The following is a 27073-nucleotide window of genomic DNA, read 5'->3' on the forward strand; positions in this document are numbered from 1 at the left end:
CTGGGACCTGGGAAACAGCTGGCAATGAAACCCCTGATTCGGCGGGGGAAATCGCCGAGGAACAATCCTGGTGCGTTTAATTAGAAGGGACTTCTTTGTACTCGTGTGCTGCCTGCCCAGCACAGAACTGTTTCGCTGAAAGCAGAACGCTGCACACCAATTATCTTCTGCTTCTTACCCTGCAAAGGCTGCCCGACACCAGATCTATGGGTTCTCCAGACAGACTCTTACTCATACATTAAAACCACAAAAAAACCCCAACCCCGGGAGGGCTACGTGAGCGAACCAGAAAAGAACTCCCGTTTTTGTGTTTGTGTTCGCCTCCTCGGGCAGGGCCCTCCCTCCAGCAGAGGCGGCAGCAGCATCCTTGCCTTGCAGCAGCAGCAGTTCCTCCTCTCGTCCATGCCAAACCGAGACTCCGGTGCTGAGAAGTATTTCATAACCACTCGCCAGCCGGAGTGGGAAAGCGCTCTGCAATGCATCAGGACTGCAGGCTCCTGCCCCGAGCCACTCGCAGTCGCCTTCAGTGGGATTCCTGTATTTCCACTCTGCAACTTGCTCATCCAGAAGGTACGAATGTGAATTTCTCTGGATTTACGGACAGGAATTAGCCCCAGCAGGAAATTTAAACCTACTCCAACATGCTCTTTGTCACCAAAGGGCCGTAGCTACTTTTTACCAGACCAAACCCCTTTTACAGGGCACAAAGGAAACAGAGGCATCCTAAAACCACCAAGTTTTCCTCAAAGATGATGAAATGACCTTGTTTTGCACAGATCCAGATAAAACATCTCCCCTTCCTAAGCATCGTGTTCAAGCCGTTTCCCGATCTTTCTGCATATCACTAAGAAGATTACTGACGTTTATTGACAGTCCGTCATCTCACCGCAGGAAATTCGGAACTCTCGGCTAAGCTGAGAGCTTGTATCTTTATCTCGCGAGTCAAATTGATTGCTACTTCAGATTGCCTGGCAGCTCGGAGGGCTGCTAGAGATCCGAGGCAAACAAGCAGGCAGTGATTTAGATGACAAACATCACTGAAGTGTTTTCATTTGTCATCTTGTTTATGGCCCATGTGACAAGATAAACCTGGCAGGCTGAGATAGATACCGCCATTACCATCGCTGATGGAGTTAAGTAGGCAATGTGCTCTTAGGCGCTTTTAAAGCTCCCAATTTTCCAGTTACATTCCCCAGTTTGAAGACAATGTTTTTCTTCAGTCTGATGGGTAGCAAGTCCCCAGCCTGCTGCGGTTCCAGGTGTCTTTTCTGTGGAGGGGGACAGAGACGGTGAGTTCAGCGATGACTGGCATTTTTGGTGCCTATCTCAGTGTATCTGTCAGGGATTTAAGCGCCGAGGATATTCAGCAGCGCTGTCCAGAAGGCTGGGGAAAGCTTCACTGCGGGAAGAAGCTCCAGAGGGGTTTCACTTTATGTAAAATGGCACAGAGATCTCCCACGAGAGAGAACCAGACAGAAAGGATGAGGTTTCACCCTGAAGCAGGAGCTGACAGAGAGCCCACGGGTGGAAAGGAAGGAGGGTGATGATATTGGTGTACGGTGCGGCTCGTGCTCTCCCAAGCAGCCAAGGCAGCTCCTCCCTTTCTTGTAAAACATAAATAGTCCATATAAGCGATAACCTCTGCCCTCTGGAAGAGGCAAGCGTGGTATTTTGATCATCCCGTAACATCCCATCCTTTCCTCAGCTTTCTTACTCTCTCAAGAAAAGAGGAAACACCTTTTCTGCTGCCTCTGAGGCACCATGTTCACGGGGGGACCGGGCAGCCCCAGCGGACCAGATGCTCCCACTGCACCACACCAGAAAGAACAGAACGTTTGTGTAAAAGCTGCAGCCGAGAACTCCTGGCACCTTCCCACGGGGAGACGGGGCCGGCTCCATCTGCAGCCCGGGGCGGTGGCAGGTCCTGGCTGCAGAGGTTGTGCCTGTGCCGAGGACCAGCCCCGGGCCGGGGGTCCGCTCCCACTGCAGCCCAGGCGAGGCCTGACAAAGAAGTGGGTGAACGAGAGGGGCAAGGGGACCCCAGGGTGCGACTGGAATGCTAAAGCACAATTCAGATGTGTCTGAAAAGAAGAAAAGCCTTCTCGCATCAATGGAATTGTTCACCAGCCTGTACCAGGAGGGAAAGCTTCCCCTGTGAAAGTGAAATTCGAAGATGACAGTATGGAACGAGACACAAACAGCTGAGCTATTTCTATGTACAAGCGAACGCTTTCATGGTGGAAATGATACAGTACTGGCTCATGTTTATATGTTAAATTCCTAGTATTTCGGGAGGAGAAGCAAATGTGGGACCTAATACTAATTATAATTTCCTTTTTAATTAACAGAGGTCCTTCTCCAGGATGTTACAACCGAGACTGCAGTTCCCCCGCCGGGTTTTGGCTTGCACGCTTGGCATCTCAGCTGCTTCTCAGCCCCATTCTGGCAAAAAGGGACTCTGCAAACCCGCGCCACCGCAGCTCCCTGCCCGAGCCACGCCGCCAGGGGCTGTGCGACCTACCGCCCTGTCCCCAGGCTCCCACCCCCTTACAGAAACGGGGGAAACGGGGGCGATACCGTGACGCCCGCGCAAGCACCTGATCCAGGCCAGCAGCGAAGCCGTGGTACCCTCAGAAGGCAGGGAATTGCAGAACCAGGCATCCTGGCAATGCCACACCCCTCTCCGAATGCATCGTTAGTTGAGATTTTCCCACAAGGAATTGTTATGTCCTCAGATAACCAGCAACAAATCTTCCACAGCTCAGGAAAAGAAATGGGTGAAGGTTTGTGGTTTTTTTCAGGCTGGTGTTTTTTCAGTTTAGCTTGTTTTGGTTTTTGAGTCTTTTAACACCAGCACTTGCAGCTCTGTACGATGCAAGTTTATAGATAAGGCAACACACACCAACAGCTGTTCTTGGAGCCGCAACTTTCTACGGCTGTTCCCAAAGGATTCCCCCTGAGCAACAGATAATTCTCTGGATGGGATAGTTCTGGCATAAATTTCAGTAAGTAACACCGAAGTTGAAAGCAGCTGCATTCCCAGTGTCTGCACTTGTCTTTAACGTCACTGGAACGTGGCCAAGCTGTACGTGGTGTTTCAATGACACCAGGAATACCTACACAGAAAACAATAAAAAACCATCTTGGATGCTCGCTGATGATTTTGCTAATCACAGGCCCTCCTGGTCGAGCAATGAGGCACATCACTGTTTTAATTTCCAGGAAGCAGTGGGAGGGTTGGCTGACCTCACTCGTCATTAATTTCTACAACATCCTTTCTAAAAGCGTCACTCTTCGTACGCCAAGAACTATGTGCAGCAAGGGAGAAGAGTAGCTGTGATGCTGGGAATCCAATTAAAGGAACAAACCCCTGGAGCTGCAATTTCTCCAATTATTTTATTGCCATTAAAAAACCTGACCAGAAACAAGGTGCTTCTCCCAAACTTCTTTCTCCTAAAGGACAAGATACCAACCCCTGGGGAGATGTGGGAAGACTCGCTCCACTTTTCTCTCTCTCTTGTTCTCCAGTGCAAGCCCTGTTTGAGTTCAATCATTTGATCAGCTCCTTTTGCAGGTTGGAGCCTTCCCCCTCCAAGGCTCCTCGCTGTCGCAGGCTGCCCCACGCAGCTCAAGAGCCCTGCAGCTCCCCATGGAACCTCCCTTTCAGTGAGCTGCTAAATTTCTAAGAAGGCTCCGAGGCTGCCCCTCCGCCCTCTCCCATCTGGATTGCTGACTGACTGCCAGAAGAGTCAGCAATACTCAAAGAGATCAGAGCCTCCAGAGGGCAAGGTCCTGTTTTTCTGCAGAGCAGGTACTTGACGCCTTTCACTTTGTTTCAGAAGCCCCAGAAGAGCAGGAAGGAAGCGGGGAACGGGCAAGTATGTGCTTATTTTTTCTTGCTTGTCACCAGTAGAAATTTTCTCGAGGTAAGACAGATTCTGGCTGTTGATGCCTCAGCACCAACAACCCCCAGGAGGCCGCAACGGATAGGGGTGGGCACAGGTCAGACTCACACTCCTGCACTAACAGTCTCCACCTTCGCATCGCACATCCCGTTACGCCGTCGGGAGGCAGCGCAGCGGTGCCGAGACACCCCGCAAGAGCTCCGAGCAGCCGGGGCAGAGGGTCACACCAATGCATCTCGAGACTCCGGCTGGCTCGGCTGCCTTCACGACGCTGCAGACATTGCCCTGTGCTCACACGGACTTCAGGGATTCCTGGGCTGACTCGCACACTGGCCTGATATGACCTGGGTCATTAAGCCACTGGTCTTTCTCCGATTTACCACTGATATGTAGTCCAGCGGCGCCCGGTGATTCCTGCTGAAAACTGGCACCCGGCGATGCAAGAAGAGACAGTGCCCTGTCCTTCTTTCGGTAAAAATTCCTCGCAGAAGTCTAGGCAATGAGAACAGATTTTCTGTGCTTTAGCGACAAAACTAGTCTATTTTATCTAAATATTGCTGAAGTATTTTGCTGTCAAGCAAAAAGCTGATCTCACACGTTTTTACAACTTCTTCAGTGGGAGAACGAATCCTTTTGCTGTATTTCTAACCAGGAGCACACCTGGCCAGAAAGTGCTGGTGATGCTTTTTATCGATTCACAGTTACTCGTGTGCTCGGGACAGAGTGCGGCTGTTGGCACCAGCAGCGTTGATCCAGCAAGGGCGGGTGTTCCCTTAAACTGTTCGGATGCCCCGTTCACCGAGCGGGGAACTCCCTGCGGCCAAGGCTGCTCATTTTAGCCCTTCCGTTTGCCCGTGGGTTTCTGAGGGCAGCGCAGAGCCAGGCAGCGAACAGCAACACATCAGCTTTGCTCATGTCTACCCCAGTGCTCTGTCTCTGAACAGCAAGAGAGAGATTTGCAAAGACCTCAAGCTAAAGAGCTCCGAATCACACACCGCTGCAAACGCTTTCGTCCTGTTCATCATTACAGACACGTTCAGCTCTTGTCAGTCAGCAAATATTAATAATTGGTGAACAGCCCAGGATGGCTACGTCGACATTAACATCCATGGGGGTGTGTGCACACAAAGACGCCCCGACACAGGAGCCATCCATTTCCCCCGCAGACAGACCTCGGCAGCAGAGGAGGGGGCCAGGCTCCAGGGCAATGCAAACTGCACAGGCCTGGCTTCTACAGGTGGAGGCTGGGGAGTTCATTTACCTTCCTTCCACGTGAAAGAACAGAACCTGTAAAATTTACTAGGCCTATCCTTGCCAAAAGTCCACTATTCTAAGCCTCCTGGGAAAGATTCATCAGCCTCTCCTTTTCACGTGATCTTTACAGAAAAGCGTGTCACAAATGAACTCCAGCAAAATCCACGTTAGCTCAATGGCGGCTCACGCTTGGAACCCATCGTTCAAACCCTTTTGTCCAGGGATGCTTTGAGATCTTCCTGGAAGAGAGAGCCTGGTACATCCCCTCCACACCTCCTCTCACTGCAGAAAGCTCGGAGCACAACATGAGGATGCCCTTTCCCTCGTTGGCTGGCCACGCTTCCCTGGAGAGCACAGACACCCTCCCTGCCTTTCTCAGGGCTGTTACAGACACAGACACGAGGCAAGGAATGGGAGAGGGAGAAGCAGCGAAGCTTTCCAGGAACCACGAGGACCCAGCAGTCATTCAAACAATGCCAAAAAACCCCCAAACAACCAACCAGTCAACCAACCCGAAGCCAGACGAGGAGGTCCTCCCCACCCCAGCTGATCGTAGGTAACAGGAAAGAAAGCACTCACCTCCCTGTTTACTTCTGTCAAGATAGATTGAAACCCTTCGGGCCAGACCTGTGAGAAGACAGGGATTAAGGGGTTGATGCTAAGGGTGAGTTGGTCAGCCAGGGCAAAATTAAATCTTAAAAAAGGATTAGAAAAAGCAACTCAAATTAAAGGAAAGAACATAAAAGAGAAGCAGAAGCACCAAGAGCAGCACATGCCTCTATCCAGAGAGCAGGCACTAGTTCAATCACAGCATTCCCTGGAAGCCATCAACGGTGGCACCTGTCCTGTGTGAAGCCAGTATTCTGGCTGGCTGACAACAGCACAGACCCGACATTTCTTCTCGAACAAGGAGACCGTCCTTTGCATGAGCCGGTCCCTGTTCTGAAGCACAACGCATCGGGAAGCGGCAGACGGAAATCCGGACAACTCCCGGCATCCGCACAACCAGACCAAGCCCAGAGCAGGAGGCTGCTGCCCTGCAGGGTCTGGGCTCCCCGCGAGCGCCGCGGTGCCGGGGGCTCCTCTGCCCCGCACTTCAGCGGGCAGCGAGCGAGCCAGCAGGCAGAGACCGTGCCCAGCCGCGGGGCGCTCTGCTTAGGCAGCTCTTACACGGGAAGGCAGCCTCGGGCACAGCTTCTGCAGCCCCCCCGGCAGTAGGAGGGCACGGCAGCAAACGGGGAAGCGAGAGGCACCTTGGGGCAACCCTGGAAATCTTGCCCAGGTGGCTCCAGGTGTTCAGGAAGAGACGGGGCTGAGCCCTTCAGAGGCAACACACTGGTTCTCTTTGCTGGCTGGAGGAGGGAGAACAGTGCAGGCATCTGCAGAGAGCGCGCAGGGAGCTGGGGGGAACAGCTCAGCAGACGGCGTTCGGCGAGTGTGAAGCAGCTGGTTACACTCCTGTATTTTTCCAGTTTCCAGAACTGTACTGCTTGCAAGGGCAAGGCCGTTCTGACGGGGGGATTGGGGCTTGTTTCCCTCTGACACAAGGAAACAAAGCAAAACGTGGCAGTTCTGTTCAGAAGCACGAGTGCAGCCGCTTGTCCCGAGAGTGGCACGACCCAGCCGGCCCCGCAGCGCCAACTCAGAGCGGCTCCAAGCCGAGCTCTCGTCCATCGCCCGGCGATGGGGCTCTGCGCCGCTCTGCAGGCTGGCACTGCTCACGCAGACGCAGCCTGCAAACGCCCTTTCCTATAGAAAGTGCCAGAATTCCCAAAGCCTCCTGCTGTGAAATCACGGCTTTGGAGCACGTCAGGTTTATGTTCTTCCTACACTGCTCAACAGAAAACGCTCAGGTTTTCCTACACCTTTTGGAACACCAGGCCATTACCCATAGGTGCTCTGCCTTCTCCTCAGCCCCCTCCATCTCTCGCGCTGGGGATGCCTCACCCAGTACCAACGCTGCTTTAATCACCCTGATTTTGGTCGAAAAAGGCTTTCTTGGTGCATCACGAGTGCAGATCTAAACAAGATCAAACCCAAAAATCCTTACACAGAAAAAGAAGGTGCCCACACGGCAGCTTGCCAGTGTTGAAGTTAAGACTCACCTATCCTGAGCCTCAAGTCAGCTGTTAAGTGGAATGAACTGGGGCCGAGCTACTCCCGAGCGGGAGCATCCCCACGCAGGTGTTTACGCACTAACTGGGCTGTGTGAGCTCATGTCTCCTGCCTCGGGCTGCACACCACAAGCAAGTCCTTGACGGAGTGTAGAAGTCTCAGTTCTGGGCCTCACTCTGTCCGCTCCCCACTCTCAGCAGCCTCTGCGCAGGCTGTCGTTGACCTCCCGTTACTCGGGCATGCCAGGGATGCTTTTCAAGCTTCCAAAGGAGTATTTGGGTATGGCACAGCCCTCTCTCCTTGTGTAAGCGGGAAAACTGCCCAGGAAAGTCAGTATTCTGGTTGCTGTCAGGATGACTATTAAATTCAGAGATGAATATGACATGGGGGGAAAAAGGCGGGAGACAAGAGAAGGAAATTGATAGCAGGAGCAGACAAACTCCAGTAAAACCCCTGAGCTCTGCAGCTTCAAAGATGCATCTTCAGTTTTATGAGCCAGTGCTGGACCACAACTATGGTCTCGGCAGCAAAAGGTGACCGTTGAAGAGAGTCTCATTTCCAAGGGGACGTGATGTACATTGCTCTCTTGAAGTGACCACATTTATTTCTCCACAAATAAATCTGTCCTCCTCTTCCTCTCAACAAACCTAACTCTATTTCTCCAAGGGTGCAACAGGGCCCAGACTTCCTAAGACCATAAGGGAAAGAAAAGGGCAAAAAGCCCATAATCTTCAAGAGAACAGACTTAAAAGTTTCAACACGCCTGTTTCGGCAAGTGTAACCAGTTCAACTCTTACGGCTAAATCAGCTCTCGTCTCAGCTCCCAACCTGTTTTGCCAAGGCAAACGTTGATGCTCGCGATCCCTTCTGCTGTGGTAAAAGCCGCAGGGTGAGGTACAGCTGGCAATGCTGTGCCTTGGTGAGGTGCACGTGGCAAGTCAGGCAGGAACATGGAACTGGCCTGAAGGAGCTGTCGGCAGTCATCAGCCCTCCCTGAACACGAGTGATGATCCAGCGAGGCGTCGGCGATCAGAGCAGTCGGGGGGAATTCCCAGTTGTTTGGGCGAGTCCGTTACCAGTGCCAAGGAAGCAAGATCCTGAATCCAGGGAGGGTAAACATCAACCAGCATCCTTCAGGAAAGCTGGTCTTGACAAGAATGAAACACAGAGCAAGCCAGTGACACTCTAAAGGGCAACGGGAGATGACTACTGGACGCTTTCCTCTCCACCTAAGGACATCCAGGCCTCTCACCACGCCGGGCATTACCACTTTTTTCCTCCTGTTTTTATTGACATCTCTGAAAGAGCAGGGTTTGACCACAGCGATTTTCACAGCAGGCTGCAAACTTCCAGCAGCTTATAATAAGTTATGTGCATGTACCGCAGCGAGGCACAGAGCCCGAAGTTACCTCAAACGCGGTTCCTCCATCCTGTGACACCAGAGACAAACCATGAGGAGTAAAGGAAAACACAGCAGATAGGAGCTCAACCAGGCAGCACTAGTAAAATCTAATAAATAGCTAAAAGAGCTGTGTCAGGCTCCTGTGATGAACCACATAAGCTCAGAAATGAGAACTGTCAGGTTTTAAGGTCAGGATGAATTATGACGGTCATCTCATCTGACCTCCTGCACAGCACCAGCCAGGGAGCCTCAACCAGCAATTCCAGCGTCAATCCCACAGGTGCTGATTGTACCACCACATACTTGGAAAAACTTGTAGCCTTGATTAAAAATATTCCAGTGATAGAGACTCCCCGTTAGAGCATTAGTACATCACCAGGTCTCGGAAGGACAAAACGTCCACCTCCTTTAATGCCCTAAACCAGACTTCAGGGTTACTCAAACTGGTCTTCTGGCTTCATCCTGTGTGTGGCCGGATGCCAGAGCTCCTTTCTACATCTTTTTCTATCCAACCCTTCTAACATTCAAAGCAGATCAATGTCTAACCGTGCTGTCCTCCTGCACATCTCGGATTGAGATCGCCTGTTCTCTTGCCACCTCCTGACCCACAACAAACAGGAAAGAAAAAGTGCCAAAATTTGAGCTGAGGCTAAAGGAGGTCACGGGTGCGACATGCAAAGCTGTGCAAAGGCTGAGCAGCCCACCAGAAGGAAAGAGGCGACACGTGAGCCACTATCCCCCCCAAAGGGGAAGAATAACCTCCTGCCAGGAGCAGCAGGGAGCAGGGCAGTGCCCAGTTCCACCATTGTTCTACAGTTCTCTCCTTAGGGACACAGTTCAGAGGAAGGCTCGGGCAAGCCAGCTGTGGTGAAGCTTGTAACGCACGAGGGCTTTGTACCTTCTGCTCCCCAGCAAGAGGCTGCTCTGGTGGTCCTTCGGGGGGTGCGTGAGGTTGCCGTGTTGGGCTTTCAGGTTTGTTGGTTTGTTTTGTGAGAACTGAGAAAGTAATTCCTCACCAAGACCTGGCCAAAGGCCCCTCCAGAAGGCAGAGACTGTTGAACAAGGATGTTACCGATGGCTGAAGTTGAGAAAACCATTTTACTCTCCCCATCCCTAGAAAAAACCCTGCCATCACTAATTATTTTTACCCCCCTCCCCCCCCCGCCAAAACTTAGCGGGGACTCGCCTCGTGTAGTTGGCAGCATGTCTGACAGCCCCTGCCAGGCAGTTACCATCTCTGGGTTCTTCTCCAGGTCTGCAAAGTTCTTCCACACTCTGATGGCACCATCGTCTTGGGGAGCACAGAAAAAGAGAACACAAGGCGACGTCACTGCTGACGCAAACCTCATAATTACTTGTGCACAACAAAGGAAGAGCAGCGGAACTGTAGTCATTAAAAACTCCAAAACTGAGAGTGTCACTTGAACTTAATCCTTTTTATTAGAATCGTTTTTCCTCTCTAATCTTACATCACGAAACCTGAAGCATTGTTCTACTGGGAACTGTTCTGGAAGAGCTTTTCTCCTTCCCTTGAATAACACCTGACATTAGATGTCGCTCCATTTCTTTGACCCATTCATTTTCTCTAGAGTTCGTCTCTGTCCTCCTTGCTATTAGTGCTGAGAGCCACAAAAGCACCTACTAAACACAAAATACAACCCCACAGAAGAAGCTGAATCAAAGCCCAGCCCATCAGCAGGAAATCTTTCAAGAACATCGTGTATTTTTTCAATTTGTTCCCCATCTGTGAAACTTTTGTGCTAAGAATCAATAAATTGAAAGGAGAATGCCCTGAAGGCCCTCTCAGCTCCTCTTCCACCTCTCTTAATTATACCCAACCTGTATATTTCAGCCTGAAGTTTGAAAAGCCATTGAAAACACTTGGACTGACAGGTTTAGAATGGTTCCTTGGGAGCGAGGCAGATCTTACTCACAGCTTTACAGACCAGTGAATGGGAAAGAGCTCTTCGTGGCGCCTTACGTGATGCAACAGGGCGTTCTAGAGAACTGTTTCCTCCGCGTGAGATATACGGACTAGAAACTCAGAACTACTGGAGAAGTTTGGTGCTTAAAACAAGCCCTGCCTGCTCTACACTGAAACCAGCCCAAGGAACAGAATTTCACTTCTTACACTTCAGTTGCAGCATGATTTCCTCGTCAGCTCTGGACGGCAGCTTTTAACCAACTAAAACCAGGCTGCCCGAGGAGGAGGTTACCGTGAACTTGCAACGACAGGTAAAGACTCACGATGATGTAATAAATAAAGCCGTGATTGGAAAGGGTTTCGGCAAGCATTTGGCTTGTTAAGTCATCTGAAAATCTTTGCAGCATCTACTTAAGCAGTTAAGAGATTTCAGTGCTGCCAGAATCAACTTTCAGGTGTGATCCTGGAAACGTCTCCTCAGCTGAGACCGGGCAGAGAAGCCGGGGGTGGGGTCAGGCTGGGCCAGATTCATAGAGGGGAGAGCAAGAGGTTGAGAACAGCTCACGTGGACTTGGATTCTGTAAAGGCCCCCTACCCCTGCCCTCAAATGTGCAAAAATGTGTTCTTTACCTGTGGCAGTCAGCAGCAAGGAGCAGTCCTGTCCGTTCAAGTACTCCATTGCTGTGATCCTGGTGTACCGAGGGTTCCCGTTGTGGAAATAGTCCAGCTTTTCCCCTTTCTCCCAGTCCCAAAAACTTGGGGAGGAAAAAACATCAGGTCAGTTCTGGGTTCTCTGTGCAAGCTGGACAGAGATCTACTCATTACAGCCAAACTAAAAATTCCATATACTGGATACCAACTCAATTCGTATTTTTCCTTTGGTGCTCAGCACCATTTTGTTAATAACGGATGTCAACCTTCTGCAAAAGAACCAGGATAAAAGCCCCGCTGTAAGTAACTACCATAAATCCGTCAGGATTCCCTTGCAGCCCCCCAACCCAGCACCTCCTGGAGAAAAGGACTCGGCGCAACGATCGCAGCTGCGGCACCGAACTCCGGGAGGGCTCTGCCCCGGCTCCCTGCCCTGAAAGAGGGAGTCTTGGCCACGGAGGGCAGCGGGGCAAGAGCAGGAGCGTACGGCAGCGCTGCCCCGCCATAACCCAGGCACTCTCCGACGTGCCGCCCCGAAGCCCCTGGTACGTGCCGCGTGGCAGCGAGCGCCAGGAGCTCTTACCAGATGCTGTCTTTGTCGGCCACGGCGATACAGGGCGTGAAGGGGTGGAACTTCACCACGGAGGGGACGCCCGGGTTCCTGTTGAGGAAGATCTGATCATCCAGCCGGGAAATCCCTGCGGGGGACAGGAGGCAGCCACGGCTCAGCGTCCAGGAACATCCTGCGCGAGGGATGAGGCTCGGACCCCTCCAGTGCCACGTGTCACCATGCTCCTCCTCCCCCAGTTCTCACCAACAGACCCCCCAACACTTTCCTCCTTCAAGAACCTTCTCTGAAGCAGCGATCTGCAGCCCCGGCTCCTCCGCACTCACACTCTCACATCTTAAGGTACAAACTAAAAACCGCGGTGACAAATCAGGGGGTCCTTTCCCTGGTGACTGAGGGAACACAGCAAGGCGGCCCAGCCAAGCCCAGGGAGATACCAGCTTGTGTTGACAGAAAAAAACATCTTTTTTTCAAAACAAAAAAAATTAAAACTTTTTTTCAAAATAAAATCCAGTATTTCATTTTAGCTTGTAGATTATTTATTTAATCTTCCATTCCGGTTCTTTCAAATTTTAGGTTAATTTGCAAATGAAAAATGTATTTCCCACGGAGACATTAAAATTATGTCTAAAGACCTTTCCCATCTTTTCTTTAATGCAGTTTGCTGTTCACAAACAGTTTTGGTACCCCTGACACTGCAACGCTTTGGCACACTATGAATTCATCTCACAACACCACAAGCCCAGGGGAGATTTACTCACTCTAGTTTGTTTTAGAATGCATCCATTTAATCTAATTTTCATTAAAAGATTGTAAGTCTATTTTAATTCTTTTTAATATTTCACATTTTCATTTTTTTTTAATGAATACTAGCATTTCAGTCACTCAGGTCAAGCAACCAAATATGAACACTGTCTAGAAAAAGATTTAACTTCTTCAGGCAAGCATGAAAAATCCCCTTCTTTGTATTCAAAAAGGCCTCCCAAGCCATCTCCTGGGCTCCAGTTTCATTTCTATATTACTCTGGTTTATGATATTCTGCAGTTTCACGACATTAAGCTACCCATTGTACTGACTCGAGCCCAGCAAACCTCCAGACAACGAGGTATACGCAAGAGGCTGAGCCTTGGGCAGTTTTTCATTCAGCAAATCATTATTATTTCCAACTCTGCATGCCTCAGTGGGACCCCAGGAGAGGAAGGGCCCCCACCCGAACAGCTCTGCCCCGGGAATGCTGCCAGGAGGATGCCATGAGAAGAGCTCCCACAAATGCCACTTCCCAGCCTCCGCTGCTTGGGGCACCCAAGCTGGAACAGTTTAAGTATGCAAATTCCTGAGGAAACTTCACTGGGCTCCACTATATCCGGATGAATTCCTGTGCTAAAAGAATTCCAGCCCAACCACTGCCTCATAGGGGCATAAAAAAAGCAGCATCAGCTTCTTGGAGAGTGCACACTAGTGACACGTGAGCGTGAGGGACACGTGCGAGCACAGAAAAAGCCATGCACGGAAGCATAAAGCCGCATCAGGACGTAAGGAGCGAGCAATCATTTACAGAGCTCAGCAGAGTGGGGAACGTGAACGTTGCCGAGATGTTTCCTCAGCACGGGGAGGCCCCATCCAGCTGGTTGGCCAGGACCGGCCGTCCAAGCAGTGTCCGACACATGTCAAACACCGCCTGAGCCTCCCCAGCCAGCCCGTGGGTCTCAAGTTCATCCGACCCCAGGTTGCCTTCTACTCCTCTGAAACCATCACCTACAGCATCCACCCCCAACTTTACGGGACAGGGAGGAAAAGCCCAAATGGCAAATCAACGGCATCCGTTAAGGGCCTGCGAATCATCGATTTCACACCGGCTACCGCCAGGTACATGGCTGGAGAGCTCGGCTGCTGCCCGGTGGCCGAGGGCCTGGGAGCCAGCACGTCACTGAAAACCGGATGCTCTGTCAACTCCTGTCAGCGGGGAAGCCTGCTTCCCCAGCAAGCTCTCTCCTCCTTCGGAGGTGTCGCTGCTCTTGGGCACCTCCGCTCCCGTGTGAGACCCAACAGGTCAGCCAGCCCGGTGCCCCGCTCCCGCTGGTGCCCGACCACGCCACGCTCTACGGCAGCGCTGCAGTCGAGGTTTCGAAGGGTCAGGCAGACACGTGACATCTGAAGTGGTGGCTCTCCTGACCAGGTGAGCGAAACCAGGCACCGAGAACGGGAAGGCGAGTGACTCTTAGCGAAACGCCCTGCAGCAGCGTCGCCCCGCCGGCACACGGCAGAGCACAGTCACCTTTCTGACAGGGCATCATTAGTCGGGGTTTTACGGTTCAGCGTCCTGACTAAGCGCAGCGCTCGGAGCTCGAGGAAGCTGCCTGCGGTGCGGGGAAGAGGAAATCACTCACCCTTCTGGATGATCTTCTGGGCTTGCTTCCTGACCCGAGCGTTGCGCAGAAACCGCCACTCTCTCTCCTTGCGGATCTGGCTCTCCAAGTCATGCTCTTCTGGGATCTTTCAGTACATCAACATATTCACAACACAAAACAACAGTAACCATCAAAACTCCACGAACGACCTTTGTAACGCACGCTCATACACATGCACGTCAGACTAAGCCATAAACTCTTTAGGGTCTCCAGCTTCAGGCAGTAAACTGAGGAGCTCGTGGGACCTCATGTTACGAAATACCTGAGCATCTTTCTGATCTAAATCTTCCCCATCATCTGTAATCTCTTTCCCTTTCCTTTTGCTGTCCTACATTGTGTTTTGTCTTTAAGTCACAGGCATTTTTCTGAAGTGAATGACGGGGTTTCTGAAGTGAGTGACAGGGGGTTTCTGAAGAGCCACACACGTTCAAACCACCCGTTGCTGCAACACACAAGGGGTTGGGAAGGAGCCTCCTTCTACCGCACACACAGTCACCCTAACTCCTTTCCTCCCTAGATGTTGCAAGTCCAATTTCAGTGCGATACAGATTACTCTGCTTAACACTTTTCGGCTAAAAAGCATCACGTAGCAATCCTGAGATTAAAGAGAGCACACAGCTTTGATACAGACAGAAAGCTCAGAACACATTAAAATCTTTCTTTCATTGCTAATAGATGACTGCAGGCCAAAAAAGGCATTACTTCATCTTCAAATCCCTGAGACGCTCAAGTTACCAACATCACATTTACTAGCAATGGCAATTGTTCGCTTTCCCGTACCAGAATTGTCTGCAAGAAAACGATGCCCCCGCCTCATCTTGGTTTGATTACACACAAACCTCCACCTGAAATTCGAGAGAGACCCTGGAGCAGGACACAGCCACTCGGATCTATTTTCTGATATTTATTCACACCCCAGAGCTCTGGGGTTCAGCACACTCCATGGCCTTCCTGCAAAACCCATCCTCTAGCCAGAAGGGCGGTTGGGGATTCGGCACCAGCACTACCGACAGCGCCTGCCAGCGACGCGAGACACCAAGGTGCTGCTCGGCACGCCTGGCAGAGATCACGGGCACTCCTACCCCTAGTCGAGGTACGGGGTTGAAAGGGATAAACTCGTATGATCTCATCCCCAAAACCACTGCATTTTATTTAATGCTTAAAAAATTACCCAAGGCTAGTAACACCACTGCTCCAGAAACATCCTTGGATCAGTTAAGGGGCTGAGGTACAGACTCCAATCTGGCTTCTTTTGATGATGGCTGTTCCAAAGGGAGTAACTCTTGGAGAAGGGAGACGTAAAAGACAAAGTCCTTTCACTCCTTCCCCATTCCCCACAAACACACACTATTTTTTCCTGAACAAGAAAGTACCTAAATCGTCTGTCACTATTCTATAGACTGTCTTCAAAACGCACTTTGGAAAAATAACTATTACTGAGCTGAATTTCTGCTTCTTTAAAATAAACAAAAAAAGAAAGCCACCCAGCAAAAAAAAAAAAAAAAGAGCACACTACTATCTCAATTTTTCAAGAATACAACATCTATTAGAAAGGCAATGACAAACGACCATTAAAGTAGAGCAATAAACAAACCTAAGATAAAATACGGCAAAGCAGATTTGAGAGCACAGAGATTACACCTACACCTTAATAAACATCCAGTTTCTCTGGGAATAAATTAAAGTAAGACCTAAAAGGCCAGAGGAAGAGAAGGGAACAAGCAGAATGGTAAATTCTCCTGCAGGCACCCAGCGGCTTTCACAGTTTAGGATTAAGAACTACGCAGCGAGGCAGTTGAGCAAAGCACTCTCCATTCTAGCAGATAAAGAATATCAGATTAAAGGAGCTGCTGGGCTCTTCAGGTCTGAAGAAAAAAAACCTTAACTCTTCCAAGGAGGATGAGCAGGCGGGTGTTTTTATCATCATGCCTGTAATAAAGATTCCTCCTATAACGAGATCTCTCAGGGTACGGTCCCCAGGCTACAGCCCCAGCAGGGTGCAGACAGCAAGACAAGCCTCAGACGCGGCTGGAAGCAACGCTTGGTGCAAGCGACTCTGGGGTGGAACCCTCTGATGAGAGGGAGACAGTGTGCAGGCTCCTGAGGAATAGGCACACAGGCAGGCCAGGACAGCCACACCAAGCTCACCGAGACCGGCAAACACCCCTCCATCCGTGCTACTCGGTGACCGCCCGTCCTCCCAAGCTCACTAGGACACCTTCTGCCTTGGCCGCTGCTGTGAATGGCTTGTGGTGGCACGAGTGGTCTTTCCATTCAAAGCCCCACTTGACTGGTGTGTCCTGTAAGCGGAGGAGCAGATGGCAAAAGGGACTGAGCAAGAAACCACGAGAGAAGGCCAGGGGCACCTATAGCTTGTCAGCAATGGGATGGCAAATCTTTGGGGAAGTTCTGGCAGTTTGGCTTGCGAGAATTCTCCAGTACTGCTTGTGAAGTTGAGACGGTGCGTATTGATTGCTTTGGAGACAACAAACCGCCAAATGTCCAACCATCAAAGGTCCCACCACTGACAACCCCAAGTCCCCACACCCCTGAGACCCTTTCAGCAATGCAAGTGAAGACCTGCACGGCAAACGCAGCGGGAGCGCAAGATTTTATTGTAAAAAGAGGACAACTGCTCCTCCCCACCAACGCCAAAACCTTTATTTTGGAAGCTGCACGTACAGATCCTCTTAAAACCGCGTGCAACAACGTGCTTCTAGTGCGGCACCACTGACCCACCAGCAGACACCCCAAGGGGCAGCGGCGTGCAGGTCAAGCTCTCTGAAGGGCTCACGGAGAGCGGGCTGCTGCGGGGCGCCTTCGCGAGGTGCAGGAGGATGCAGGTCCTTGTCTCCATCCACTTGTGGCGGTTCCTGCACCTCCTCCTTTCTCTCTCCCTGCCGGCAGGGCCCAGCTCCATCCCCTGAGTGTTCACACATGTAGCACATGTCCTTTCTCCCCACTGAAACCTCGCCGTCTTTTTGCACAGCCTCTGGAGCAGGGGCATTGTGTGTGGCACTCTGCTGCACCCTTGCCTCCTGCAGTCATCCCCAGGTCCTTAAAAAAGGAAGTAAAATGGTTATTATCATTTCCTCAGGTAGAGAGTAAAGGCATCTTTACAGCCACTACCTAAGGCTTTCCTCTCTGCTGCCTGGGCAGACCTGCCAATGACAAAATCCTTCGGTATCTTGCTGGATGGGATCTCTGATTGCTTTGACCTTTCTGGTGACAGCGCTCGTGCCGGTGAGTTAAACTGACGTGTGCCACGCCAGGTCAGCAAAAGCGATTCTTCACAGCAACCAAACACACCCTGCCTCTGCTACTGCACCCCGCTCCCGCAGGTACCCTGGACTCCGGGGCAGGCAGCAGTCAAAGCTGACTCCACAGATGTATCAGGAAAACATTAGGGAGAGATTATTTCACCTCCTCAGACCCCCGGCACGTTACTGAGATCCAATGCAAGAGCGAGACACTGAGTGACGAAGGGAGAGAACAGCCCTTGTCCAGATTTTCCTGCATGGAATCCTATTTAATAAGCTGCTTTTTGTCTCAGTTCCTTTGCATCTGCTCTGCTGGTGTACTGCTTGACTGTGACGAATCTGAAAGCTGGACACCAGCCCCAGCAAAAGCCCTTCCTCTCCCGGAACAGTCCTTACCTGGCCTGTTCATCTATGAACTCTGTCGCCACAATCATCTGCTTGCCATCTTTGTCTTCCTCTTCGTCCTCTGAAGATGCGAATGAAGGGCAGTCCCAGATGTTTGCCCAGAGGATCGCTGTGTGGCGATGGGGTTCTATCCATTTATCACTTCGCGATGCAAGCCAGCTCCTTGCCTCAGCAGAACACTAAGGGCATATGTTAACGTCTTGGCTTTGGTACAGCTGACTCAAAGCACCACATTTTCTGTGCCAAAGGCTCTGCAGACGGGAGATGTCATCACCTTGGAACTGGTAAGGGAGGTTCCTGCAAAGACGCTTCCGCCAGGATCTGTGTGTGTCCAATAGCTTCCCCCAGGTTCAGCTGGGATCACAGCTGAAATTGCCCAAAATACACCCGCTCAGCACTAGCTGCTCACTCTAGGTGGCTCCACTGCTGATCCGGACTCTGGCTCTCACCAGTCCCAGTGCTATCGCTAAACTGATTGATGCTGGTTGGAATTTGGTGAACAGGCAAGTTAAGAGAAAGTAACGGGGCCCGAGCCTGAATAGAAAGAAGCCTGCCACGATTCCGCAATAGTGTGGGAGGGTCACGGAGCTTTGAGAGAAGAAAACCAGCAAGAATAACACAGAACAATCCCTGCGGGTCCTTCTGAAGTGTTACCAGAGAGTAAACACACAACACCCTCAATGAAATAAACTCTGCTGAACCCAACTTCTCGTTAAAAGGTGTTGCAAAGAACTGTAACCTAGCAGAGGTGCTCCACGCTAGTTCAGTTAGGTGTGACACAGGCAATTAGCGTCCTTTTGCTAAACAGGCAAGGTTTGACGGGCCAAGCCCTCCGAGCGTCGCTGCAGTGAGCAGAAAGAGCCAGAGCATGCAGGCGAAATGCAGTTCTTTCCTCCCACGCCCACCCGCCTGCAGGACAGAGCCGTATGGAGGAGCTTGTCAAGAGGGAGCAATAATCTGTGAAAACATGAACCCCACAGAACATGTCACGAGGGAGCTTCTGGTGACAAACAAGCACAGGAGTACATCAGGACGTGTGTGTAGCAGAGAGCTGCGACCTCTAGTCCAGCTGCTGCTGGCTGGAGAACCAGAAATTATTATTCGAAAGAACTATTCAGGCTCATCATTCACATCTCTGTCACCCTCCCAGCCAGCTCCCATTTAAGCACCAGAAAGTCATTTTAGTAAACAAGAGCCTGGTTTTGGCTGTTGCTCAGCTCTCCTCCAAACAGAGCTCCCAGAGGTACGTGGGAGTCACACACAGCGCTACCCGGTGAGGATCGTGACAGGCCGCCGACTCCCAACATCTCTGAGCTTCCACTCAGGCAGAAACCAATTACGGTTCTGAAGGCTCCCACCAAGCAGCATCATTTGAAAGCCAACTGAGTTTTTTCCCCTCTAACACTTTGTCTCTCCCTCTCGACACGGAAGCCAGCATTCAGAGGGGGGTAGGGAAGATTCAGCAGACAGCTCCAGTAGTAAATACGGTTTTTCCCCGGCTGTCGTTACCGCAGCAGCTGCAGGGAAGGCTCCTTCTCCACCACGGCGTTGAACAACAGCCAAGGCACAGCGCTGAAGTTAAGGCGGGGATTTATCAGGAAGGATTCCTTATGTAATTCTCACCTTCCAGGATCCTTACCAGCTCCTGCCTGCATGTTCTGCCAGTCCTGGAAATAACAGATGCTGGCTCCCGCTCTCCTTGACTCAGGGCTTCCTGACAGCTGGCAACAAGGCTTTCCTGTGCCTCTCAGTCCAAGACCGCCTGTGGTTAGCAGAACAGCCTTTTGCCACAAGAGTTTTTAGGAAGAGGAAAGACTCTTGTAGAGATCAGAGCTAGGGGAGGTATCTGTTTTTCCTGGCACGCTGAGAATTCACAATGCAGTATTTTCTTTCTCCATTTATTTGATTAGATAATCAATAAATCAAATTCGGTATGATGGCTTGAAACCGAGCCAGTGATTTACACTGGAAATTAATCCCTCAATCTTTCCAGTGAAAGCGCTCTCAGAGCAAGTTCTATGAAGCAAAACTAAGTTCATAAATTAAATATGACTAAGATGCACTCTCAGTCATTTTATGTTTATTCATTACAGGAATAGTTGTCTTGTCTCTCCCTGGTTATGATGGTAGGCAGCATCTCCAAAGGAAGCATTGGAATTAAACACCAATGTCCTTTTTTTCCATCAGGACTTGGCAGACTTTACTCTTTGCCTTTTTCATGAGGCTGAAGTTCCCCGAAGACAGCAGCCACCAGCCAGGGCCGTTTCCCTTGTTCCTGCAGGAGCCGTGATTCTAGGAAAGCAGCAGCCTACAGAAACTCAGCCAGCACCTGAGCGACTGGACGGCCAGTCCTGCCCGCTTACACAAGCGGCAAACAAATGCCAAGGAAAGTTCTCGTAGAGGGGCTTCTTCCCACCCCTTGCGCACCCACCACCCTCCCGAATTACAGTTACATCTAATTCCCTGCTAGGGCAGGGCAACACTCAAGTTTTCCTGCAGAAACCCTCTCCTTGGCCTTTTAAAGCTGCTTTACGGAAGTAACGGGGAAATCAATTCTCTTCCTCGTTCTATTAGAAACCACAGATTTTGTTTTGCTCGGCCTTTACCTGACACATTGCTGCTGAGGACGGGCCGTGCTCAGAAAACCCCAGCCCAGTCAGTGAGTATTTCCAACTGAAACCACGTAGGAATCACTGGGAGAACCACTGCTGCGGGACCTGCTCCTGCCCCACGAGGAGCCGCTGAAGAGCCGGAGCCCTGGCGGCGCGGGATGCCCCGGGGCGGGGGCTGCAGCACCTGGACTCTCACGGCCAGACAGCGAGCGCTCTGCTGCTCGCTGGGGTGCAGGGAAGCCCTCGATCGCCATGACTGCCCCTCCCTGGCTTCTGTAAATTCACACAGGAATGCTCCACATTTCTGATTTCCTCCCCTAAAGTATTTTCCTCTATTTTATGCAAATGAAGTAGTAAACCCGTCCACACCCCACCCCCACCCCCCACCCCAGAGCTCCCCTCTACCCACCGAACCTGCCTTTGATTGGCTGTCTGCCATGATTTATTTTATTAATAAAGAGACCCCTCTTCACTGGGAAGAGCTTAAAAAGCAGACAAATGTTTTTAATAAGAACTAAGAGAAGGAACAACATCCTCCTCCTTCCCTTGTCCTCTCTTCTGGACTTGAATCAACACACAGAAACTCATCTTGGTCAGAGAAAACCCTGGTTTAAAGCTTGACCAAGCAACCAAGCCCCACAGGCCAGATGAACGTCCTAATGGATCACTTTGCTAATGATATCAGAAGAAAGTGAATTTCACTAGCAGCTGAGGACATTTCAGGCAATCACTTTACCATCTAGTCTATCCTCCTGGTGATTCTCTGGAGAAATCGAAGCTACACAAAAACTGGCTGCCATGTAACTACTTTTTGAGGTCTTCAAACTCGAGGGCAATCACTTCACCTCATCACCAAACAATTTAACGTGCCTAAAGAGCAGAAGGAGCGGTGATGGATGGCTCAGTGGCAATTCCTGGAGGAGACAGCACATAAGATGTACAATTTCTTCATTATTAACAATTTAATATCAGTGGTTGGATACAAACATCCATTGTGGAGTTGCTCGGGTAATGGTGTTAATACAGACCCTGCATTATTATTCACAGGAACAGCAACACCTCCAAGAAATTAAGCTGAAAGTTCTGTTAGTTTGTGCTGTTTGACTCCCAAGGTACTGAGGGTTTACCTTATTGTGTTTGCTTATAATAAGGCAAGATTTACTGCTTGCTTTGATTTCATACGTAAAATTGAAACCTGATCTTCGGCTAAAAGATTCTGGGAATTTAACAGTTTCTCCTTCCAGTCACTGACGATCTTTGCCCATCTCAAGAGCTCTGTTTTGTTTTTTTCCTAGAACAAGGCTTCAGTGTATCTCTCGCTTCACATAAAGCCAACTTAATTACCAGAACACACTCACTTCTAAAAAGATCTCAGCGGAGGTTTGTCATTACCATTCTCGTTCTTTGCCATAATAGCACTTGTTTTTTTTTTAAAAAAAAACCTTTAAAAAACAACAACGATGCTTCCGAAGTTTTCCCCAGGCACTCATTTGGATGTCCAACCACTATCACTTTCTTCTTTTCAAGTTAAAGGTGCCCATAAGCAGAGCACAGCTCTGGTCACACCCACGTAGAGTCAGGCCTAACTTCAAGCGCAGGGTATGCTCTGCTGCCGCTGGGATTACGTGGTCTTCACCCAGGGCAGAAGCCTCCCCCATTTCTCTGCTTGTTTTAGCATCACCACAGCCAGAAAATTCAGCTAGAATGTCAGAAAGAAAACAGCATCTCTCCTCCAGCCTCTCACAGCCCTTTCTGGAATAAAGGGCTTTCCTTGCTCCATTTGTTTATATTAAAAAAATCAATTAAATTTTACTATAATGCAGTTTTCAATACATAGATAAGCACGACGTTTAAAATGAAACAACTCTGCAATGCAGCCTGCAACTGCGCAAAACTGGTGGCTCTGGACCCGCTACAGAACCTCTCCTACATTCTTTCTCGATTGTGCTCCGTGGGGTGCAGGGCTTGTGTTCTGGGCTCCCTCCCTAGCAATACTCCACTGTCCCACTAACTCTCCTGCTCCTCTGATGCCTTCTTCCCTCTTACTTTGCAAGCACAGCGGTCGCACAGCTCCCTACAGCAGCGTGGTGCAAGCAAGTCCATTCCTTTCTCTCCCCAGCCTGAAGGAAAAAGGAAGGGAAAAGGAACAGGGAAAGCCACTGAGCCTTTTCAGGGGCTGCAGCACCGTCGTTCAGAGAGCACGCACAGAGACAACCAAGTATTACCTTCATGACCGGCTGAGCAAAATACTTGGCACTCCAGTCACAAAACCCGGTCTGCACCGTGGCCGAAATGAAACTTTTGTGTCCAACAGCATCATCAGCATCGTCAGTAGTCTGTCCAGAGAGAGAACAGGATGTCAGCCCATGTCCCTCCCATTCACGTGGGCAAGATGCGCACACAGCAATATCCAGATTGCCTCTAACACATCACCAGGCAGAAAAAAGCTCAAACACCCTGCCAAGGACATGAAATTTTTACATCTAGCTTTAAGATCACTGTCATTACATTAACTCTTTGGAAATGCGCAAATTCCCTCATCTGCACAGCGCAAGACATAACCAGGCTGCTGCACGAATCAGGGCTGAAGCACCAGCGCACCATCACAAGGAAGTCCCAGGATGAGCTTTCTCATGGTCTCCCAAGCATCTGGCATGAGAAACAGTGGAGCAGTGAAGATGATTCAGGATAAAGCACAGCCAGACACAGCTGCAGATCAAGGGCATATAAGCACCGACTATCCAAAAGAGACATCAAAAAGATAACTGAAATACCACTCCATTCCCTCAGATTTCATCTTTTTTTTTCAGAAATACGATCCAGGCTACTGCTGCCATCCCCACGAGAAGTGAAGGTGTTTCAGCTAAGGCTTTGACATTTTTTTTCTTGTAGTCACACATAAAAATTGACTCTCCACCTTCAGCAGCCTCTGTGAGATCACTGCCTCAGAGGGGAGAATCCTTCCCTTTTACAGCACCAGGAGGGCGAAAAGGAGGGTCTGCATCCTCCCCCCGCCACGCCCCGTGCAGCAGCACAGGCAGCAGAGCCCACCTGCTGCCTTTTCAGTTCCTCCCATCCACAGAGCCAGCACTAGAAAAACCCTGGAAACGCACTGAAGTAGAGGGAGAGGCAGACACAAAACCATTGCCAGGTGGGCGAATCCTGCAGAACACTGGCCACGGGTAAGCAACAGCCTCTGCCTTCAGGGGATGGCCACGAGCGCGTCCAAGTGTGCTCGGATTCAATCACGTTCACCTGACGTGCCTCGTCTGAAGGTGACACTCAGAATCTTTTGTGCCTACTAAAACCTGACGGGTTGCTCTACTTGGCACCGCACCGGTCCTTCACGCTCCTGTGCATGGAACAATGCCCCGCACTGACGGCATCTTTAGAACGCTAAAACGGACACAAAGCCCTCTTGGCTCGCTCGCCTGCTGGAGCGGAGTCACTGCTGTTCCTCCCTGAGGTCCTCACAGCTCTTAACTGGCCAGCAGGGCAACCTGTGACAAGCTTTGGTTCTCCTAGTAACGGTCTGAGCTCACACCCTCCCCTTTGCTGAGTGTGGAGTGGGTCAGAACCGCTGGAAGGAAGGTGAATATTCCAGGGCAGGAGCACCTCTCAGTCTCTCAAGAGGAATGCCAGTTGGTATGTTAAAGGAAGAGGAATCTCCCCTTTTTCCTCCTCGGTCCCTGCTTTACTGAGGTTGGAGAAAAAGCACCTGAGGGTCATAGATCTGACGCTGTGTTATCACTCAGGCAGACGACTGTTTATGAAAGAATGAGCAATCAACTCTGCTTAAACACTTCCTCGTAGCAGAAGTGAATAATGCCCTATCAAAAGCTATAAAACAAAATTTATCCTGAAGAAAAAAAATTAATCAATATTTATTTTACTGGGTAGAGGAAGCCAATCTGGAGTTAACAGCGCTAGAAGCAAATGAGAGATATGTAGAAATAAAACGTAATGAACACCACACATAAGAAGCCCCAGCGGAGCGGGGAAGCAGTCAGATCTGAAAGGAAAGTCTCTTTACCTGTTCTGGCCCTTTGTCAAACATTTTTCTTGTCCTGGGGAACTGGTGGGAGTGGGGAGTATACTGAACCCCCATGTTGCCGACGTTGGCAGGTCTTACCGATGTGATGTCCCGACTGACTGGCTGTTTTGTCACATCGTTTGTCAGGCTGGAGCTGCTCGTACTAGTAGTTGGAGGTGACCCTCTAAAGACCAAAAAAGAGGGCAAGAATTTAGGTACCACCGGACACGAGACTCTCGCATGTGAATTACTCTGCTGCAGCTAACTGGGGCGGCTGCCTGAGCAGCACCTGAACCCACCGCAGCAGACGTGCCAGAAGCAAGGCGGGCGCTTACCCGACTTGGTGGATGTGCATGCCCTTGTTGGTGGGGCTGGCGGGGGCAGACTGAGTCAGCGAGGAGGTGTCCAGGATGCGCTGGGGGCGAGCGTTTACTGTTGCCTGGAGAAAAAACACAGCAGAGTCCTGAACAGCCAAGACTGCAAAAGCCCGGCCGCAGATGTTTATTTTCTAACACAATCGCACGCCTGGGGTTCAATGAAGTTAAGCTCTCTACTAGGGTGTGTGTTTAACAATGCGTATGAAAAGAAGCCCCTGTGCAGCTCCCACCACAGAAGATGATTTTACTACTTTTTTAGTCAGAAAACACTTACCCGAAAGCACCTGCCGTTACTCACAGGGAAACGGCTGTGACGAACACACACGCCTCTTCCCCAAACCAGTCCCAGCCTGTGACCTGCACCGGCTCTTCGAACCGAGCTGCCGCCGGGCGGGCAGACAGCGCCGGGCTGTCCCTCCCACCTCACGAGAGGGGACCGCAGCTCTCGCCACCACCACCACCCAAGCACACGTTCCGACCTCAATTTCACGTTCAGGTCAGAACTCTCCTCATAAATGTGGCAACTGCCTGACGCTGCCTCCCGTCGCTGCTCCATCCCCCCTAACGAGAGCCGAGCTTTTCCAGAGCTCGTCGGAGGACGCCCTTTCCAGCAGCACCGCATCCACCCTCACGGGGAAGCCTGGGGGTTTACACCTCATGTTGCTCTGAGCTCTACAAAACACAGCCAGTCCTCCTGCAAAACGGTACCCTGGCACTCAGCCACCAGCTAGAAGAGACCAAGAGACCCATGTCTGGAAGAGCCCGAGAAATGACTGTCCCGTCTCCTGGGGAAGGCCCCAAACGCCAGCCAGGGGAAAGGCAGCAAGAAGGGCACAGACAGCTCCATCGCCGTCTCGCACTCCTCCAGGCTGAGCACACGCCGCTCACGCTGTGCCAACAAGCCTCCCCTTTAGAAAGGGAGAAGTCTTCCATCGCTTACGGACTCCTCTCCTCCTCTTCCACACCACCCCGCCTTCTGCGAAACGGTTGGAATTTCTCACGTATCGAAATAACTTTTAAAGGAAGCCCCAGAGTGGCATAAAAAGCCCGGAGGGACAAATAAGGCTATCCCACAGGCGAGATGACTTTCACCATCTCTCTGAACACCAAGGAAATCCACTCCTCGCGGCACAGGAGCTGAGCAGGGCTCACCGTACCGCACACTGACACGGCAGCAAGCACCAGATCGCTACGGCGGGGAAGGCAAGCGCCACGGCCCGCAGTTAGCCTGGCTGCCCCCGAGCTGCCCTCCCCGTACGAGACAGCCTCAGTTTAGGTGTTATTCTCCTCCTTTTCATAGGGGGATAGGAGGGATCCTAAGGGCCACTCATCTCTCCACCACTCGGGAATGTAGCGGGGTCCCCGAGGAGCAGATGTTACGACGCGGCGCTGGGGCAGACAATCGCACCATGAGAATGGGAAGGAAGTAGAAACAAAATCTAGCAACTAGTGACATATTATTATTCATAACTAATTTTAATTAGTCACAGAAGGCTCAGTTTTAATACTCTCACAGTCAGGTGTCCATCACCTGAAAGGGGTCAGGTCGCCTGTTTCAGAGCAGAGGGATGAGGTCAGCTAACGAGAACGTGCCGAAGGGGCACACAGGGGTGAGTATGGCCGACAGCCTTCCTCTTCCTGGGAAAAACAGAAAAGCAGCTGCTTTGCTGAAGGCAGAGAGCAGCATGACGGCCGCAGCTCAGCGATAAGACAGTGCTTTCTGCTGGAGGCACCAGTGCCCCGTTTCCTGGGGATCTGCTCCTCTGCCAGTCACCTCATCTCCTTTCGGGAGGGGAGATGGCAGTTCATCATTTTGCAAATTGACTCCAGGTTAAAAAAAAAAAAAACCAACAAACTGTCAGAATTACTTGCTCATGCACAGAAAAGCCTGTACCAAGGAGCGATGCTGTAGAGGAATAACTCCTGGGATAATTCAGCCTCAAGCCTTCCATTAAAAACAGCTGGAGGAAGCAACCTGGGAGGAAGCAAACTTTCCGTAATCAATTGTGATTTCAAAAAGTCCTAAGAGGCCAACATAGATTTCTGGGTCCTTTTCGTTTGTTTTGGTACATGCAAAAAGCATGTTTGGGATTTTTCAAGAGATCAGGCTGGGAAGGAGAGTGATACCATTTTGATCTGCATCATAAATATAAACCACA

The 27073-nt window shown here is 50.7% G+C and overlaps 1 protein-coding gene across 4 annotated transcripts in view; it reads right to left on the reverse strand.

The window, feature by feature from the left end:
• Positions 1-27073, reverse strand: part of RPTOR (regulatory associated protein of MTOR complex 1) — a 148754-nt gene that overhangs the window by 8915 nt on the left and 112766 nt on the right. For 2 of the 4 annotated variants that reach the window (XM_086473478.1, XM_086473477.1), the window contains 8 exons: positions 24873-24976; positions 24538-24721; positions 22730-22840; positions 14207-14312; positions 11835-11949; positions 11231-11355; positions 9863-9967; positions 5739-5786 (listed from right to left, as the gene is read on the reverse strand). In XM_086473478.1, coding sequence (XP_086329604.1) covers positions 5739-5786; positions 9863-9967; positions 11231-11355; positions 11835-11949; positions 14207-14312; positions 22730-22840; positions 24538-24721; positions 24873-24976 — 898 coding nt within the window. The remainder of the gene's footprint in view (positions 1-5738; positions 5787-9862; positions 9968-11230; positions 11356-11834; positions 11950-14206; positions 14313-22729; positions 22841-24537; positions 24722-24872; positions 24977-27073) is intronic. The other 2 variants (XM_086473480.1, XM_086473479.1) reach the window with 1 other exon arrangement.

This window comes from Leptosomus discolor, chromosome 15, assembly GCF_034619465.1.
Source record: "Leptosomus discolor isolate bLepDis1 chromosome 15, bLepDis1.hap2, whole genome shotgun sequence".
Lineage (NCBI taxonomy): Eukaryota > Metazoa > Chordata > Aves > Leptosomiformes > Leptosomidae > Leptosomus > Leptosomus discolor.